This window comes from Gobio gobio (genome assembly GCF_949357685.1).
Source record: "Gobio gobio genome assembly, chromosome: 5".
Taxonomy (NCBI): domain Eukaryota; kingdom Metazoa; phylum Chordata; class Actinopteri; order Cypriniformes; family Gobionidae; genus Gobio; species Gobio gobio.
The window spans coordinates 9,405,904-9,425,578 of NC_137101.1; the positions used below are offsets into that span (position 1 = coordinate 9,405,904).

General features: G+C 37.9%; 1 protein-coding gene across 1 annotated transcript in view; it reads right to left on the bottom strand.

Annotated features, from left to right (window-relative positions):
* Positions 1-19,675, bottom strand: part of camk1da (calcium/calmodulin-dependent protein kinase 1Da) — a 66,365-nt gene that overhangs the window by 5,099 nt on the left and 41,591 nt on the right. The window contains exons 3-10 of the mRNA XM_079817706.1: positions 17,666-17,740; positions 12,766-12,904; positions 12,560-12,686; positions 9,272-9,347; positions 3,285-3,397; positions 2,798-2,876; positions 1,178-1,265; positions 715-973 (exon numbers count right to left, since the gene is read on the bottom strand). Coding sequence (XP_079673832.1) covers positions 715-973; positions 1,178-1,265; positions 2,798-2,876; positions 3,285-3,397; positions 9,272-9,347; positions 12,560-12,686; positions 12,766-12,904; positions 17,666-17,740 — 956 coding nt within the window. The remainder of the gene's footprint in view (positions 1-714; positions 974-1,177; positions 1,266-2,797; positions 2,877-3,284; positions 3,398-9,271; positions 9,348-12,559; positions 12,687-12,765; positions 12,905-17,665; positions 17,741-19,675) is intronic.

Here is a 19,675-nt window from a genome sequence, read left to right on the forward strand (position 1 = left end):
GATTAATCGCATCTAACATGAACATTTTTGTTTACATAATATATGTGTGCGTGTATATATATATATATATATATATATATATATATAATTATATTTATATATATTATATATATGTCTGTGTGTGTGTGTATATATAGTGTATACACACATATGTATAATATATATAATAATATATAGACACATATGTAAACAAAAAACTTTTGTTAGATGCGATTAATCGATTTGACAGCACTAGTAAATACATTAAAACGTAGCTGTTTTTCCCCCCACAAAATGGAAACGTAATTAAAATAGTTTTATTCATTGCACATATAAAAAAACTATAATTTTCCACATATTTTTTGCAATATTTTTTATTAAAACATGCCATGCTATTCATCCTTGAACATTTATGAGTGAACAGGGTTTTTATTGTTAACTAAAACTTAAACTATTAAAAACTTTTTTTAATTAAAATAATGCTGAAATATATTAATGTAAATATTCTATTTAAAAAAATAGAACAAAAAAAAAATTGGTGCTATCAAGACGATTAATCAGATCTAACATAAGTTTATAAGTTTATATATATATATACTGTATGTATATATGTGTGTGTGTATGTACATATATACAAACACACATATATATTAACAAACTTTTATGTTAGATGTAATTAATCGCGATTAATCGATTTGACTAATACAAATATATGTAAAAAAACCTGATACTTACAGTCTTTGCGTGGTATAGAGGTGGTTCCTGTGGCCATATCGTTAATAAGATTGACATTTGGGTTGGGAGCAGGTTTGTGGTTTTGGGTAAGTGCCGGAGTGGAGTTTGGTGTTGTGTTGGGCGGTATAGTTGGAGTCTGGTTTGCATTCAGTATGCGGTTCTGGTTGGCGGAGCTCGATTGGTCCATGCTGCTCCCCATGCTACTGCCCAACTGCAGTCTCCTCATGTGGCGAACCACGGCCGTGGCGTTGAAGGCTTGCTGTTATGTGGAGAGACAAGAAATCATGGACAATGAGAAGTGAAACAGACAATTCTCATAGACTCACAGACTCTTGGGCCCAAAATATACAGCACTCTGAGCAAATACATGTAGCTACACAAGTTCAAATTTGTGTTGCAATATATGTTCAGACAATACATGCAGTGTGTTTCTGGTCTTATTAACAAGGTCACTTGTACTCACTCTCCATTTGCTTTTTGCAAAGTTTTTGCGCATTTGTCGACTGACGGACTCGTGGATGTTCTTGCAGAGCGCAGTGTCTCCCGCAATCCTGGAAAGCAAAATGACAAAGTCAAAACTTTGCAACTTTCTTCACTTACAATGATGTCCTCTCCTCTCCTCTCATCTCTCCTCCTTAAGAAGCACTTTGATTTACTCCAAAGTGTTTAAATTCCCTGTGGTTTTCAATCCTTCTGTTTTCCAATCTCCTGTGTTTGGTAAAGGCTTGTTAAAGGTGCCTGTAGAGGATGTGCTAATTGCCGATTAGCGCTTCGGAATACATAATGTGAGATTAGTCGCAGCGTCTTAATTGGCTGGTGTTTATTCAGTAGCTTTCCTCCTGCCCTTGAGAGAGATCTTGGTGCATGATAATAGAGAGACCGAATTCAGCTTGATACTCGGAGCACACATGCAATCCCCGGCTGACGCAGATAGTGTTTCCACCTAATACCAATGAAACGCTGCACTAATAAAGTGACACAAAATTCAGTCTCTAAATGCTGTTTATGAGGTCAGAGTTTCATTATTCTGGTACAGCTCAAGAGTCTTAGAGGACCTGAATGACAGTCCAACAGAATAAATCCCAGAGCAATGATCTGCAGAGTTCTACTTGTTACTGTTACAAAAGTATTACTTATACTTTATTAAATGCATCATTTAGACTCTCACCTACAGTTAGGCTAATGTACTATATTATTTGCCAGAAGAACTGGTTGTTGTTATTATTATTATTATTATTATTATTATTATTATTATTATTATCATCATCAAATTATTGCTTTATTATAAAAAGAGTTTTAATGGTAAGATATTATTGCTATATTATTATTATTAATATTATAAAAAAAATTTTAAAAGTATTGCTTTATTATAAAAAGAGTTTTAATGGTAAGATATTATTACTACATTATTATTATTATTAACAAATTAATTTAAAATTATTGCTTTATTTTAATAAATTATTTAAACGATAAAATTATTTACTGACATAATGTATTGAAATATTACTTAATTACTGATCCTTTCTCTCAAAATTGTATTATTATTATTATTAATATTATTAACAAATTAATTTAAAATAATGGCTTATCTTAATAATTTATTGGAATTTATTAAAATATTTATTGAAACCAAACATTATTACTAAATTATGGATAGTTTCACTCTAAATTTAATTAAATAGTAATATAATAATAATAATTTAAAGTATTGCTTCATTATAAAAAGAAGTTTCAACAGTAACATAATAATATCATAATAACAAATTAATGTATAATTATTGCTTTATTAAACAATAGTTTCACTCTAAATTATTATTTAATTTAATTTAACAATATTGCTACAACATAAAAATCTGTTTCAACTCTAAAATATGATTATTAATTATTTAATAATAATAATGATGATAGTATATTTCTTTAATTTAAAATGATTGCTTTATTACTTAAATGATAGTTTTACTCTGTAATTAATAATAATAATAGAAATTACATTATCCCTACCATATATACTGTATAAAAATAGATCTCTGTGAACCTGTCGAGCACAGAATCCCAGGGTACATCAGGACAGCACTAGACTCACCAGGGATGTCGAAGGGCCTGTTCACATGTGTATCGCTTTGAGGGGTCCTTTTCCATCAAAGAACCGATGAAGTCTTTTGCTGTACATTAAACATTACAAAAATACAACAGTTAAACATTAAAAACATACATGCACAGCAGCTTAGAACCATTAAACTACATTGACATTTCAATGCATCAGAAATTGTCTCATGTAGTGAATGCCACATTCATCCTTCCTGTTGGTGAGATAAAACTGAGACTTTGAGTTTATTAGTGGAAGCACTGACAACAAAATTTGGATTCATTCACTGTTCCCTGATTCATAGTTTGGAAGAATTTCATAGATCTAGTGCCCGTGGAATACCGAACTCCAGAGTTTCCACTCTTACTGGCAGCATGTGGTGTTACTGATGGATGATTGAGTGAGTGTGTTAACAATTAAAAACATATAAACCAGACCATAAACATGGTGTGGTTCTTTTCTACACGTGTCAGTGTGAATGTACCTGAATCAGAAATATCATCCCAGTACGGTGCATCAAATTCATAGTCGGCTTTCAGGATCTGCTCAAAGAGTTTGGAGTCATTCTCGTCATAAAAGGGAGGGTAACCACACAGTCTGTAAGAAAACACATGAGTTTATTACATCATTTCCATACTTGCAGCATATTCAAGGTATACATTTAATCCAGTGGATATCAACCTTTTTGTCTTCAAGTCCCCCCATTGTCCACTGTATTTTATAACCAAATAATATGAAATATCTTAATTTTTAGTTGTTAATAGCTTACTTTAATTTTTGCTTTGTATAATGAAATATAATGAACAGTAAATGGGAATCCAGTTTGTCAAGCACAAATGACAAAAAAGCTTCGTAAAAATGGTCAATATGACTTGTACGATATGACAAAGCTATCATATGACTTCAAAACTGTGTCATAAAAAAGTCATAAGGACTACTTTTATAGTACTTGTCATATTGACGACTAATAGCCCTAGCCCTGAGTAAACATTAAGGGTGAACAATACCTTTAAATTATCACTGTAATCCTCTAAAAACACATCAGTGGACACCTTGATTTAACAACGAACATCACGCTCAAAAAATAAGCGTAAATAAACCCCATGGGCCTCTGGAAATCAGAAAAGAAAGACAGCTGATTAAACCTGAGCTACGCAAATCAAATCTCTTGGAATGTTTTTTCTCCTCCCAATCATCAAAGCCATTAAAATACCTTTCCTCATGGGGAACAGAGGCAAGGAAGGTAATTTTCTGCCTGATTTCGACCCCATTAGCTTTGTGTTTTTTTCTCTTCTCGTTGGGTTAGCTAATCAGACGCTAAGAGAATTAGCTTCGGTTTCGGCCGGTTGTCACTGCAATAATCACACCTGAGAGGAGGCCAACCATCCATGAGATCTGACTCTAAGCTCTAGCGGACAACCGGCTCAGAGGAACAGCTGGGCACGGGCCTTTATCAGTAAACACATCAGGGTTATTTTAGTAGTATTTATATTATTTAATAGTATTAATTAATTGATTGTATAATTTCAGCTTCCATTGTAGTGTTTTTGTAATGAGATAATTGTCATTTTTATTATATAATTTATATATATAATTTAATTTATGAGTTTACATGTACTTGCAAACTTACTTATAGTCAGTAAAGTGTACAGAGCCCCTCAAGGGACAAAAATATGAGATGGGAGGAAAATGCTTTTGCGTTCTCTTGCAAATGTTTTGCGTTCTTGCACAAAAATGTGCATTCCTTCACAAAACCTTTGCGTTCCACCAAGAAACTTTGCATTCCTTCGCAAAACCTTTGCATTCCTCTGAGAAACTTTGCATTCCTTCGCAAAACCTTTACGTTCCCCCAAGAAACTTTGCATTCCTTCGCAAAACCTTTGCGTTTCCTCAAGAAACTTAGCGTTCTTCGCAAAGCCTTTGCGATCCTTCACAAAACCTCTGCGTTCCTTTACAAAACCTTTGTGTTCCCCCGAGAAACTTAGCGTTCACTCGTAAAACCTTTGCTTTCCCCCGAGAAACTTTACATTACTTTGCAAAACCTTTGTGTTCCCCTGAGAAACTTTGTGTTACTTCGCAGAAACTTTGCGTTCCTTTGCAAAACCTTTGCGTTCCCCCGAGAAACTTAGCGTTCCTTTGCAAAACCTTTGCGTTCCCTCAAGAAACTTAGCGTTCCTTCGCAAAACCTTTACGTTCCCCCAAGAAACTTAGCGTTCCTTCGCAAAACCTTTGCGTTCCCCCGAGAAACTTAGCGTTCACTCGTAAAACCTTTGCTTTCCCCCGAGAAACTTTACATTACTTCGCAAAACCTTTGTGTTCCCCCGAGAAACTTAGCGTTCCTTTGCAAAACCTTTGCGTTCCCCCAAGAAACTTAGCGTTCCTTTGCAAAACCTTTGCGTTCCCCCAAGAAACTTAGCGTTCCTTCGCAAAACCTTTGCGTTCCCCCGAGAAACTTAGCGTTCACTCGTAAAACCTTTGCTTTCCCCCGAGAAACTTTACATTACTTCGCAAAACCTTTACGTTCCCCCAAGAAACTTTGCGTTCCTTTGCAAAACCTTTGCGTTCCCCCAAGAAACTTAGCGTTCCTTTGCAAAACCTTTGCGTTCCCTCAAGAAACTTTGCATTCCTTCGCAAAACCTTTACGTTCCCTCAAGAAACTTAGCGTTCCTTCGCAAAATCTTTACGTTCCCCCAAGAAACTTTGCATTCCTTCGCAAAACCTTTGCGTTCCCCCGAGAAACTTAGCGTTCACTCGTAAAACCTTTGCTTTCCCCCGAGAAACTTTACATTACTTCGCAAAACCTTTGTGTTCCCCCGAGAAACTTAGCGTTCCTTTGCAAAACCTTTGCGTTTACTCAAGAAACTTAGCGTTCCTTTGCAAAACCTTTACGTTCCCTCAAGAAACTTAGCGTTCTTTTGCAAAACCTTTGCGTTTCCTCAAGAAACTTAGCGTTCCTTTGCAAAACCTTTGCATTTCCTCAAGAAACTTAGCGTTCCTTTGCAAAACCTTTACGTTCCCTCAAGAAACTTAAAGTTCCTTCGCAAAGCCTTTACGATCCTTCACAAAACCTCTGTTCCTTCACAAAACCTTTGTGTTCCCCCGAGAAACTTAGCGTTCCTTTGCAAAACCTTTACGTTCCCTCAAGATCAGTAAACCCTCTTGCTTAAATGACTATCGTCCAGTGGCTCTCACATCTTTAGTCATGAAGGTCTTTGAGAGACTCATTAAAAACAACATTTGCTCCTCCATTCCTGACACTTTGGACCCTCTTCAGTTTGCCTATCGTCCCAATAGATCGACTGAAGATGCCATTTCTCACGTCCTTCACTCCTGCCTCACTCACATCGACAGCAAAAGTGGGAACTATGTCAGGTTGCTATTTATTGACTATAGCTCAGCCTTTAACACCATAGTTCCCATTAAGCTAACACACAAACTCCTGGATCTAGGCCTGAATTCTTCTCTCTGCCTCTGGATTGAAGATTTCCTCACTGGCAGACCCCAGGCGGTGAGAGTAGGCCAGTTCACCTCCACCTCCATCACCCTGAGTGTTGGAGCTCCACAGGGCTGTGTGCTGAGTCCCCTGCTCTACTCTCTCTACACCCATGACTGTTTGTCCACACACAGCTCCACCTCGATCATCAAGTTTGCTGATGATACTGTTGTCCTGGGTCTCATCTCCAACAACAATGAGACGGCATACTTGGACGAAGTGGAGCAACTGACATCATGGTGCCAGGACAACTGTCTCTCTCTGAATGTTAACAAGACCAAAGAACTGATTGTGGACTTCAGGAAGAGACAGCATCGGTCATACTCCCCTCTCATGATCAGCGGGACACCGGTAGAGAGAGTGAGCAGCTTCAAATACCTGGGAGTGAACATCTCCGAGGATCTGACCTGGACTACACACATCCAGACACAGGTGAAAAAAGCCAGGCAAAGACTGTACCACCTGCGCCAGCTGAGGAAATTCAGGGTTTCACCAGCCATCCTGAAAACTTTCTATCGAGGGGCGATAGAAAGTGTCCTGACTCAGTGCATCACAGCGTGGTACGGGAACAGCACCAGTCACGACTGCAAAGCCCTGCAAAGAGTGGTGCGCTTATCCGAGCGCATCTCAGGCTCAGCTCTCCCGTCTCTGCAGGACATCTACACCAAACGCTGCAGAGGTAGAGCTACCAAAATCATCAGAGACATTAATCACCCTGCAAACTCTCACTTCACCCTGCTGCCATCTGGTAAGCGCTTCCGTAGCCTGATGGCAAAGACTGAAAGACTCAGGAGGAGTTTCTTCCCCCAGGCCATCAGACTCCTGAACTCAGTCACGTGACTTCACTTCACCCCGCACACGCATAAACATACGGTTTTTTAACATTAACATCCACATACTGCAATTGCACTGCACTTTACTTTCCTATTGTTACTGCGTAACAACCTGTAATAAACCTAGCACATTATACTTCTTTATATATACATATATATATATTTTATGTTAACCACTTATTTTTAAGTCTACAGTTTATCTCACTTATCATATCCACATATTTTTAATATTTTTATTTATCTTATTTCCTATTTTTATCTTTTACTTGATTTATTTATAATTCTACTTATGTTAATACTTTTTATTCTAATTTTATTCTATTTCTATTTTAATTTCTTGTAACTGTTATTTGCACTGTCCATGGAGCGGACCTGTTTACATTTCACTGCCAGTTGTATATTGTGTATATAACTGTGTATGTGACAAATAAAACTCTTGAATCTTGAAAAAGAAACTTAGCGTTCCTTCGCAGAAACTTTGCGTTCCTTTGCAAAACCTTTTGCGTTCCTTTGCAAAACCTTTGCGTTCCCCCGAGAAACTTTACATTACTTCGCGAAACCTTTGCATTCCCCCGAGAAACTTTGCATTACCTTGCAAAACATTTGTGTTCCTCCAAGAAACTTTGCGTTCCTTCACAAAACCCCTGCATTCCTTCACAAAACATTTGTGAAGTTGTCAACAAAACATGTCCTTCATGTCCCTTTAGGGGCTCCGTAAGAATGTCAGTTGGGGAGCATCACAATAAAGTGTTAGCAGATATTAATCGGACAGTCTACTAATACTCTAATGAGAGTTAGTAGACATGTTATTGCAAAGTTTCTTTTAGTTAGTAGAATGTCTAAAGTGGCCCATCGAATTAAAGCGTTACCCATGTGAATACTCCGGATCAGGACAGCTGTGAGTGGGAGTGATGGGAACCGCAATCTGAACGACAGCTTCACCGGTTTGTTGACAGACAGTGTGAGTGTTTGTGTTGGCTCAGGAGTGGCCCCAAAGCAGCCGGGATCGAAAGAACAAAACAAAAGACAATTGACTCAGATGTACATGGAGATCTGTAGCAGACTAAGATTCGAGAAGGTGATGCGAAGCTTGTTTTTATGTTGGTTTGTCACCACTCAGACCCAGTGAAATGATAATACACACACAGAAGCGCAGATGGCCACAGCTCATGTGAAATGTACAGCTTTTATGACACATTCTCAGTCTCCTTACGAACATTCCTACACTAAAAAAACGAAAGAAAACATACTGAGAGAGAAAAAGAGGGTGAACTTAAGATATCACAGCGGAATCGCCATGATTTTATTTTCTTTTGGGAGGGGTTTACTTTTAGTGTAGGGAATTTTCAAATATAACTTTGGTGTTAATCACAGCACCAACTACTTAATGCGTAAAGACATAATGGGCTATGGGTTTTAATCTGGACTAAAGATATTGATTGAAAATGTTCTGATTGTTGTTTGGTAACACTTAAAGGTGAACTATGTAACATTTTTGCAGTAAAATATCCAAAAACCACTAGGCCAGTGTTATCTATTTTGTTCAGTTGAGTACTTACAATATCCCAAACTATTTGTAAATCGTGAGAGATTGCTATTTTAACCAAGGAACCGGGACGTGTGAGGGAGTCGCCTGTCGATTGCGTCATATCTGCGTTACCCTCGGTTTCCGGTTTTATTTTGCAGAAACGCTTTACTCTCACTGCAGTGTGAACAAGTGTCATTCATCATGACCTATATGTAAATACCATTGGATATGAGTATATGAATCCTTCATAATACATCAGTGGCATGTCATTAGCATCTCATACATCACTGTACCACCATGTTATTTATGGGTAAGATAGAGTTTCCATAAAACATCTGCTGACAAACCAGTGAAAAATCCAGAAATCTTCCATCAATCAACACAAACACAGACACAAACTCTCTCTTTTCTGTTTGTATGATTGAGACTCACTCAAACCGCACCATATAAGGAGTCTGAGTAAAGTGCGGCACAACATCTGTAGCTGATCAAGAGAGATGGGTCACTTACTAATTTTCTTTCGATCCTGCTTTTGTATGAAAGTCTCATTCAAACCTTAGCTGAATGATTCCTCAGCTTATAAATGAAAGGACGAGTATGGTATTGTGGGTACTCACAGGATGTAGGCAATGACTCCGATAGACCAGCAGTCCACAGCTTTACTGTACGGCTTCTGAGCGAGAACTTCTGGTGCTGAGAAGAGAGAAAGAAACAGATTCGATTGAGACAAACAAATCACACCTTTCCTGTCTTGTTAATCAGTCTTGCAACTATATGAAATCTCTCCTGAGAATTCAAACTCAGGTGTTTAACAACTTTCTTTTTTTAATGAAATAGCAGAAAATAAAGATGTTTATAGCTCTTTATAATATAGTATACTGTATGTGCATAGAAAGAAGACAATCGTAGAAATCAAGAGGAGCACTCAATTTACTATCAGGGCAAACAACTTCTTGAGACGGCACAACACACACTCGCATACTCATAATCCTGTTATTCTCCACAAGAGGTTGAGGCTCCTGAGTCCTTCTAAATGTATTCTATTATTCTCCCTTTAGATATTTTCTTCCTCCCTTCAGGAAACAAGCTTTCACTCACAACACAAAGGCTTTGGTTCTATGGTTTAAGGCTTCAACTTGTCCTAGAGTCACCTATTGTGTTTGAGTGCTGGACTAGTCCGTCACTTATGAAAGCCGCTTTCTGAAAAGCTCTTGAAATGAAACAGGCACATTTCCATTAGAAATAATAGAAACTCTATGACCTTTAAACAACAGCTATCAAAAACACACAGGTAGCAGCGTTGAGGAAGATGCTTTTAAACTGTAGCTTGCTTAACAACAAGTGATGCATAATTCATAAAGTACTTCAACTAAAGTGAAGCTTCTCTTTGGAAAAGGATCTACATTTAAGCTATTTATCTTTTAGATAATTGCCTGATTATATAATTTTAAAAAAGAAGAAAAAATTCTGAAACAAAGTACAAGGATCTCAATTATGGTTGTGTCATGTATTAAATCATCACAATATATTTGCAGTTATTTTGCTGGAATTATACAATTGAGCAACAGTTGGTTTTTATTTGGTCAGTAACTCTACTCGAGTATGACACAATATTAACTTCAGTAGCAAAAATTTTGTTAGATGGCAGGTTTGATTCAATTCAATGAATCATTTCAAGATGCTTCACTGAATCAACTCTGATTCAAAATGTCCACTGTGTAGTTTTTTATATACTTTAAAAAAAAGCAGTTTATACATGAAGCATGCTTAATATACTTGACAACAATAACTGTTTAGCTTAAATGATTTTAGCAACTTTAGAGTAAATACATAAACACTGAGCTATATATGAAATGCCACTGAAAGCATCTCAATTAGGATGACTAAAAAAATCTCGAACACAATGATCAAATAATATTTTAAAACACTAAAAATATAAAAAAAACAAAAAACATGGTGAAAACAGTGATAAACAGAAATATTGAACCAAGTATTTTTGCATTTCGCTGCAAAAAAGCACAACTAAATTGAGGTACAGGGACTTTGAATCAGAGATAAATGAATCAGTGAATCCATCCATCCATCCATCCAATTTGAAAGCGTTCCATTGGAATAAACCATTTAAACAAATGCTTTACCAAAAACAAATCTGACCAATTCACTTCTCAGTTAAGCTCACTCAGTTGCAAGGCTGTGCAAAACTATGAGGAACAACAGTAACTGAACCACTACTAATTTGTAATACTTCACTATTTTGAACAGCTCAGGTACTGTCGTGACTATATATCGTGTCTACACTCCCCAACACTGCCAAACACACAAACACATACATACTGCATTAGGTCATACGGGCTTCTTTTGCAATTGAATTGATTATGTGCAAACAAAACCTGCTTGAATTCATCTCCATATGAAAACTAAACAGTTCATTCCTGTCTTAGGACTGCAGGAATGGATATTTTCCAAGCTGGGCTATTTTGAGGCTATGATCAATATAATCCCATCATCACATTTGAAGTGTCTACTAAAGAGGTGTGTGTGTGTGTGTATGAGAGAGACAAAACAAAAATAGAGAGAAAAATGATGAGCTAAAGGATAAAAAATGATGACTGTGGTTGATCCTTAAATTTGATTTGGAGAACTTGGTGTGAGACCGTTACCATTTAAAGACAAAAAGAGTGCATGCCATGCAGAGACACACAGAGAATGCATGCCTGCGTGCTGCTCTCATTCAGCCTGGAGTCTAGTGTTTCCATTGTAGAGAAACCTCACGCACAGCAGCGTCTGACCCCAGCCCAGGATGCAACTGGTTGAAGCGTTGTTTTATAGCCACAACAGCGCCATTTAAACACTGTTACCATGGAAACTTACTCACGTAAAGGCTGTCTTAAACACACATGCATGAAGAAGCATGTAGGAAACTTAAAGGGATAGTTAACCCAAAAATGGAAATTATCCCATAATTCAATCACCCTCAAGCCATCCCTAGGTGTACATGAAATTCTTCTTTCAGACGAATACAATCGGATTCGGAGTTGTATAAAAAAATGTCCTGGCTCTTCCAAGCTCTCCAAGGGGGGGTTAATAAAGGCCTTCTGAAGCGAATCGATAGGTTTGTTTAAAAAAAATATCCATATTTAAAACTTTATAAAGTAAAATATCTGGCTTTCGGCGGGCCGCCTTCTGTATTGAACTTATGAAGAAAGTGTAACGCCTCTCGCAGTTCAGAACGCTTACGCTACGTCCGATGTCATCGTCGCACCAATTACGCTTTTTTCATAAGTTGAAAACTGCTTTCAGTTTTAATTTTAGTAATTTTATGTGCTTTTGTCATTTGTTTGCCATACATTTTTGTTTAATTTGTTTTCTATTGAGCTTTAATTTATTTTTATTTCAGTTTTAGTAATTTTAGTACTTCAGTTTAAACTTATTTTATTTCGGTCAGTTGCCAAGGCAACACTTCTAATGTCTACATTTTTCTCTTATTTATTTTAGATTCTATTTCAATTAACAAACGCTATTTTAAATAGCAACATTCCTGACCACATAATATGAAAGTTTCATATCTAATTCAATATTTTCTAATGTTCAAAGATGTTTTGTACCCAGCCTGTGTGTGTTTGTTTCACATGCAGCCATGTTGGCTCAAAGTGCAGCGGTCGCTCTAATCGCAGGGGAAAAGCAGGCGACTCTGGGGCAATTCTGTCAGTCTTAGATAAGAATAAGCTTCAAGTGCAGATACAGGCCGCACACAAATGAATCGACACATACAGTCACTTTCCAATAGCTAAAATCTATATACACACATGTATCTACAACAGACAAAACGCTTTTTCAAAACACATAACACATTGCGAAGCAAAATCATAAACATCTCCATCTCTCTTTCATATCTAAACTCTTACCCACGTATCCCGGCGTTCCACAGGCTGTGGACATGACATCACCCGTCCCCTCCATCTTAGACAGGCCGAAATCACTGATCATGATCTTTGAGCCGTCTTGAGGGTTGAAATAGAGCAGATTCTCTGGCTGAAGGTAAAGCACGCACATTAAAATCGAACAGATCAAACCAAAGCAATATCTGTGAATGTGGGTGTTATTCTTTCACCTTAAGATCTCTGTGTACGATTCCCATAGTGTGGAGGTAGTTTACAGCATCTAGTACTTGTCTGATGAGCGTACTGGCATCTTTCTCAGTGTAGAAACCTTTCTCCACAATCCGGTCGAACAACTCGCCGCCAGACACACTGAAAAGAGAGAGAGAGAGTGAGAGAATGAGAGCGAGACAACAATAAAGAGCTGATAGACCACTATATATATTAGTACAGTACAGTACAAGTGCAGGACTGTATTTGATGTGAACTGCCCTGTAGGGGGTGCTGCATGTCGACTGTGATAAGAGTGAACTGAAGAACTGATCTGAGTTCAGAGGAAAAGGACTTTATCTCATCCCTGTGTAAGTTCAAAGACCAAGCCATCACACAAAGGAGCCTCGGCAAAGAACTCAATGACGTTTGCCCTCTTGATCTCATACGCCTGCATTAGCCAGTCATTCTTATGTTAATTCAAAATCTACTACATATAATTAAGCAAATTTAACCTCAAAGCTGGAGACATTAAAGCAGACGTGCTTTAGTGCAGATCCGGCTTTCCAGAGCACACTGATGCTTTTTGAATGTCTTAGGCTGGACTTGGTTGGGTTTAAGCAGGGGTTGTTTTCAAACTATTAAGACTATAGCGCCCCCTTCTGGAAGGAGATACATTATAATGCATGCACTTTTTCAGGTCGACTCCCTTTAGTTTAAAGTCTTTGGTGACTGGCTTTAAAGTGTGTACGTGTGTGTGTATAATTATATAATTATATATATATATATATATATATATATATATATATATATATATATATATATATATATATATATATATATATATATATATATATATATATATATATATATATATATATACATATATACATGTTTATAATATATACAATATACAATACATATTCCTCCAATGCACACTGCTTATTTCATTTCCAAGCATAGACCGAGCGTGTGTAAAGCTCTGCAAGGCTTTTCACAAGTGTGGAAATTTCTCAAACCGACGTCTGCTTCAGATTGCTTTTAGAGGGAAAAAGCTGCCCATAACTGCTGGTCTAGGATCAGTTTTCTCCATCGTAATAGCATATTAGCAAAACAGATTTGGCAAATGATCTTGTGCATATCTGTGTTTGCGCTTTGGAGAACGTCAAAGTTTCTATTTATTACAATGTGTGTTTGCAGCGTTGGACAATATAGCCAGTCGCAAATATATCTGTTGATTTCTTGAACATAATGGCCAATCAGAAGTGTTTATGTTAGCACTGAAAAAAAACTTGAGCAGTGAGTGGATTCTGAGTTCTGCACGCTTGAAAATCCTCTGATTATAACAAACAAAGTGTAGACATTGTGTAAATAAGAGATTCATTGTGCAGTCAGCTTCACTTTGTGAGATTGCGATGAAATAAGATGAGTGACAGCTTTTTAGTAATTACAAAGGGAGCGCTCTTTACACACTTTCTGCCATGCCACATCTCCCATGCCAAATTCCGCGACTGGCGCTAGAGTCTGCGGCCTTAGCGCACACGCCTCCCATGCCAGAGACCCTGGTTAGAATCCCGCTCGGGTAGGCCTGGTTACATTTGGTGCCGTGACCCGGATGGGAGTGAGGTTTATGGGGGTTAGCGTAGGCCAATAAAAGCTTTGCGTGTAAAACTTACTTCCCTGGCCTCAGAGGGGCGCTAGCAGCTGCGGCCTTTAGCGTCCTTGTTAGCACGCCAGAGATCCTGGTTCGAATCCCGCTTGAGGCGGGTCAAGTAGGATCGGTTACACTCTAACAACAAATCATTTATCGAGAGTGTTTATGCTGGGATGTGTAGGTTGTGCGGCAACACGTGACTTGAAACTATTTTAAGGAAATCTATTTAAATGTGTTTAAATTGGAAGCACATCTCCTTAGCTGGTTCACACTCCACCTATGTTTCCAAGTCTTATTGACTCAAGTTATGATTATATGGATCTTTGCAGGGAAGGAAACTACAGAGACATTTTGGACTTTTAATTGAACGCTCCTGCTCTATGTCCTTGTGATGCACCATCTCTATTGTAATCAATGGATTTACAGCGCTCTCTGACGCAGTGTGCAGATGCCCTTAGTCTGTCCTTTTCTCTCTGCCCTCATTTAGTCCTCATTTCTCTCTTTCCACTGCCGTAAATTGTGTCATACGGTGCAGTAGAGCCTGAGGGTCCAACATGCATGAAGGAAACAGTCCATATATGATTTTTAATCACACTTGCACACACACTTACATGCAGAGTGAATTATGGAAAGAGTTTCTAAACTGCATCTGTGATATCATACAGAAAGCAGATTGGTACTGTTTAAATATTCATCTCGACACCATATGCCAAAATGTTCTTCATGTTTCTCTCACACACACACTTGGCGCAACCTATTAACAAGGAAAAAAGGGGCAGGCTCCCGGCCAACTATCAAATTAACACTGTGGAATTCAAATTCTAATGCGGTTTCCAGGGGGGCGAAATGAGGATGGAAAATAAATGTTGGTTTCCTCTAATCCTCCTAACTTCCCCACATCATCAGCATTCAAAGTTGAAATGCAATTAGAATTGACCCTGTTTATGCTTCGTAATCTCTCATCAAAATGTAATAAATATCCTCTCTCCCTAAAACACATTTCCTTTTCGACTGATGTCAGCAACCCCTTGCCTCCAAACACCTGCCATAGAGACCACTTTACACAATCAAGTCAATTCCCAACCGATAAAGTAGTTCATGTACTCTCTTCTCTTATCTACACAAGTGCATCTTAATATAGACGCAATCATTCAAAAAATTACATAATCCATCGGGAAGCAACATCATAATTGACATCTCTGTAAATGATTATTCCGGGTTCAATATAAGTTAAGCTCAATTGACCTCACTTGTGGCATAATGTTGATTCCCACAAACATTAATTTGGACTCCCTCTTTTTCTTTCAAAAAGGAGGCTCAAATCTGTGTTATAGTGAGGCACTTAACATGGGAGTGAATGGGGCAAATCCATAAATGTTTAAATACTGACTTTTTCAATAGGAGAGTCACAAGATGTAACCGATATCCATGTTAATATGGTTTTAGAGTGAAAAGTTATATATACTGTTTTACTTTTGCCATGACAATGTAACACCATAAAATGAACATGATTTAAAGTATTTTACAGATCAAATATTACACAAAAAATGACTAAATGTATATTATTCCTCTGATGGCAAAGCTGAATCCTTCAATAAATCATTACAAATCATTCCAATGTGCTGATTTGCGCAAGAAATATTTAATATTAGTGATGTTGAAAACAATGTTCAAAAAAACTTTTGTAACATTATAAAAGTCTTTACTGAACAGTTGCATGTTCATACTGTAAGTTGCTTTTTGAACGGGAGATTTCGAGTCTCACACCTGTTAGTAAATGCGGCTGTCAATCCCAAAACTGACAGTGTGAACATAGCCATAGACATTGCTAATAACAAGATTTAACATGCTCCAAGAACACACACTGCTCTGATGCAGTAAGGCATGCTTATCCTGTTGAACAGTGCGAGAGGTCTGATTTTTCTCTTATATGCAAGACAAGCAACACACTCCCTTTGCATTAAGGTGTGTGTGATTGAGGAGCTGGAACGACTTGGGCATTCTGCTACCCATCACCAGCGTTACGCAACGCTTCTGCGTCAGCATACAGCAGCCCTCAGCCAACTCACCAGACTGCCACCCTCTCTCTTCCTCTCTCTCCAGATCTTCCATGATCTGGGTCGCGGCCACACAATGCCATGGCATCTTTTTTTCTTAATGCTATACAAGTTCATTTTTTTGCCAGAACATTAAACTGAAGTGAGCTGAAGTGAAGGACAGTACAGAAGTCACTTTAATACTTGTGTAAGAGGTCAAACTGTCAACTGCTGTTTAATCAAAAGGTAAACACAAAAAATACACCATTTATAAGAGCCAAAAAGTAGAAGGATTACATGCAGAACCCGACTTCACCAAGTGCAACATTCTAATCAACCAATCAGATTTGAGGGACAAGTTTACAGTTTAAGTCATGTTTAGGCTTACAACCAGGGTTAGATGCTTCTATATCAGTATTATTCCCCTATCATTTCCCTCTGATTTTAGGGGTAACATATGGTTAGGTTTAGGGGTAGTGATATGTTTAGGACCTCAGAGATAGGTTTTTGGACAGGAATGTTGTTCCAGGATCAACAAAATATTTTGTTCCAGGAATACATCTAACTCTGCAAAATCAGGACGTGCGGATTACATATAGATGAGCATCCGAGCTGTTAAAAGTGTTTTGAATGTCTGTCAAGGATTCTGGGTTTGTAGTTCTACATGATCACTCTCTGACCCTCAGAATCAAACAGGCTGTTTTTGCTACTGTACTTTATAGACTTCAATATGTAAATGACCTTTGTTATAATGGCTAACCTCTTTGCATGTGAAATGAGTTCACAACGCCCCCACCAGGTTGCTGATTAGGAGATGATGATGTGGGCGGTAATATGTTAAAGTCATAGATCACTGAATTTTTAAATGACTTAAAATCATGGACCGCAGATGCCATATTTGATCCATATTTGATCCCCCCAAATGAGTTACTGTGCCCCCTTCTCACCTCCCTCCCTCCCCAACGAACGCATGTAAATGTGAAAGCGCAGAGCGAGCACGCATTCAAAAGCAATTACAAATGCGTGAAGTGCACGCACCTGGGTTGCTTGCTTTTCACTACAAATGCAAAGTTGAACCAACCACTGAACGTGATTTCGGAAGCCCTGAATAATTGAATGGTAGTGTACTGGGCAGATAACCGGGTATTTGCTTGTTAAAATGTGCACGGAATGAACTGAAAGACATGAGCACATTGCATTGTGGGTAATTGTGTATGCATTGATCATACTCACAGCTGCATTATAAGGTAAAGGTGATTGGAGCTTTCATAGATGTCATCCAGCGCCACTATGTTCTCATGCTTAATTCTGCAAAACAAAACACATGAAGCACATTTGAATGCACAATTTAACATTATTAAACTATGAATAAGTAATACAATAGAATGTTGTACATATATCGGAGACATAGTAATTCCGCATGAATTATTAAATTTTTCAATTTTTAAAAACATAAAAACATGCATTTAGGGATCGTGTGTGTGTGTGTGTGTCTGCAATCTGGCTCGCTTTGCCTCAGGGTTTGTTTAAGTGAATTTAAGAGAGTGGAACATTCCGGATCTGCTCATAAGCATTTGAATACTTCAGTGGCTTGCATTTCCATAAGCCCATAAAATGTACAATAAACACCTCAATGTTTTATGCCATGAAGTTGCATACAGTATAGTGTGTATGCTTTTGTCCCTGAAATGAACTAGGCTACACACACGTTTTTTACATGCATTTCAGTTTAAGGTAAATCGTTTTTTTGTATTTTTCTTTAAAAAAATGTTTACGTATTAAATGGCTTCTAAAGTTCACAAAGCATTTAGACACAGCTAGAGTAATTGTTGTCATCTAATGGATGCTGTTAGGGTGCCTGCTTTAAAAAGCGGCTTTTGATCTCTGTCATATCAACAGGCAATATTTTTTTGTTTTGTTTTTCTTCTCCTTTCCTTCCCTTCTCCATCCCTGCAGTTAACATCTCTCTCTCTCTCCTCTCGTCATGGTAACGCGGTCACGGCGGCTGTGTGTATACACATTAGCGTTGCATTTTAAGTGAATTCTGATCAGCGAGTCCAACTGGCATATGATAACAGGACGGGCAATGACGCAAGTGAGTGGACAATAACAAGACGCACGCGCGCACACACATGCAGATAATGGACATCGGCGTGTGCAGATAATACATTTGTCCCCCCCACCTTAGTTTCCTATAATTAACTCTCTTTGTTCATCCATATGTTCATAAAAGGTTGATCCTCACAGGTAAGGGACAGAAACTGCCCTTTCATTGCCGCTCACAGCTTTCTGAGCCCAGATAAAACAGAAAAAGGTTTTGGTTTAGGGGAACACAGATTAAAAGACTGCAGTAAAACGCCTCAGGCGTTTGTTTTTGTCAGAAATGTCTCCTCGCCTTGTAGTTTAATATATAAAAGAGATACTTAGGTATGGATAAATCTCAGTCTGAAAGAGAGTGAGTTATTGAGAGGCTGGTTTTGTATTGATCTACAATTCAATGAACTGGGAGTCACCTCTGATGCAGCATATTTAAACGTTTGCCCAGGAAACAAATGAATAAACAACGAACGACATGCCCCGTTTTTTCTTAAACAAAACCTGGAGGTCGATTCGCCCTTTGACATATTGATTTTTCAAAACTGATTATGGAAAACTCGTCTGGCGGAGGATTACAAAGCCATTCACTGGTTTAATATCCCTCTTTCATGCATTCGCTTCTTCCCTGTTTCTCTCTCTCCCTCTCTTCTTCAGCAGTGAGTGGGCAGAAGCTGTAGCACGACTCATTCGCTGCCTCTGAAACCATCTTCTCTTTTGATTCAAGAGGAAAAAGCGCTAAGGAATAGGGTGAAAGCAGAACGAGGAACAAAAAACACTCTATTCCATTATTTCACAAAAAAAAGACTACTGAGTGCTGATAAATCGAAATCATTTAACAATAAAACCGGTAGAATAACTAGCTATTTACCTCTGAACGCTGAGTCTCGCTTTCTTTTATGCAAATCTATGGATTACCTACTATCAGGTGCTTTTAGGTAATAGCTGATTCACTTCAGAAGCGTTCACGTGATCTGATGTGGAGTGAGTTTCATTTTCATTAAAGAAAAAGCACAAAAGAGATGTCTTTTAATACCTCAATTGCTACTCCAAGAGATCAAATGGAAAGCAAATTGAGATCTTATGCTTCTCAGATGTTTCACTGTCAAAAAATTGGTTTCAACTTAAAAAGTGTTTGTGCTGCCTTAA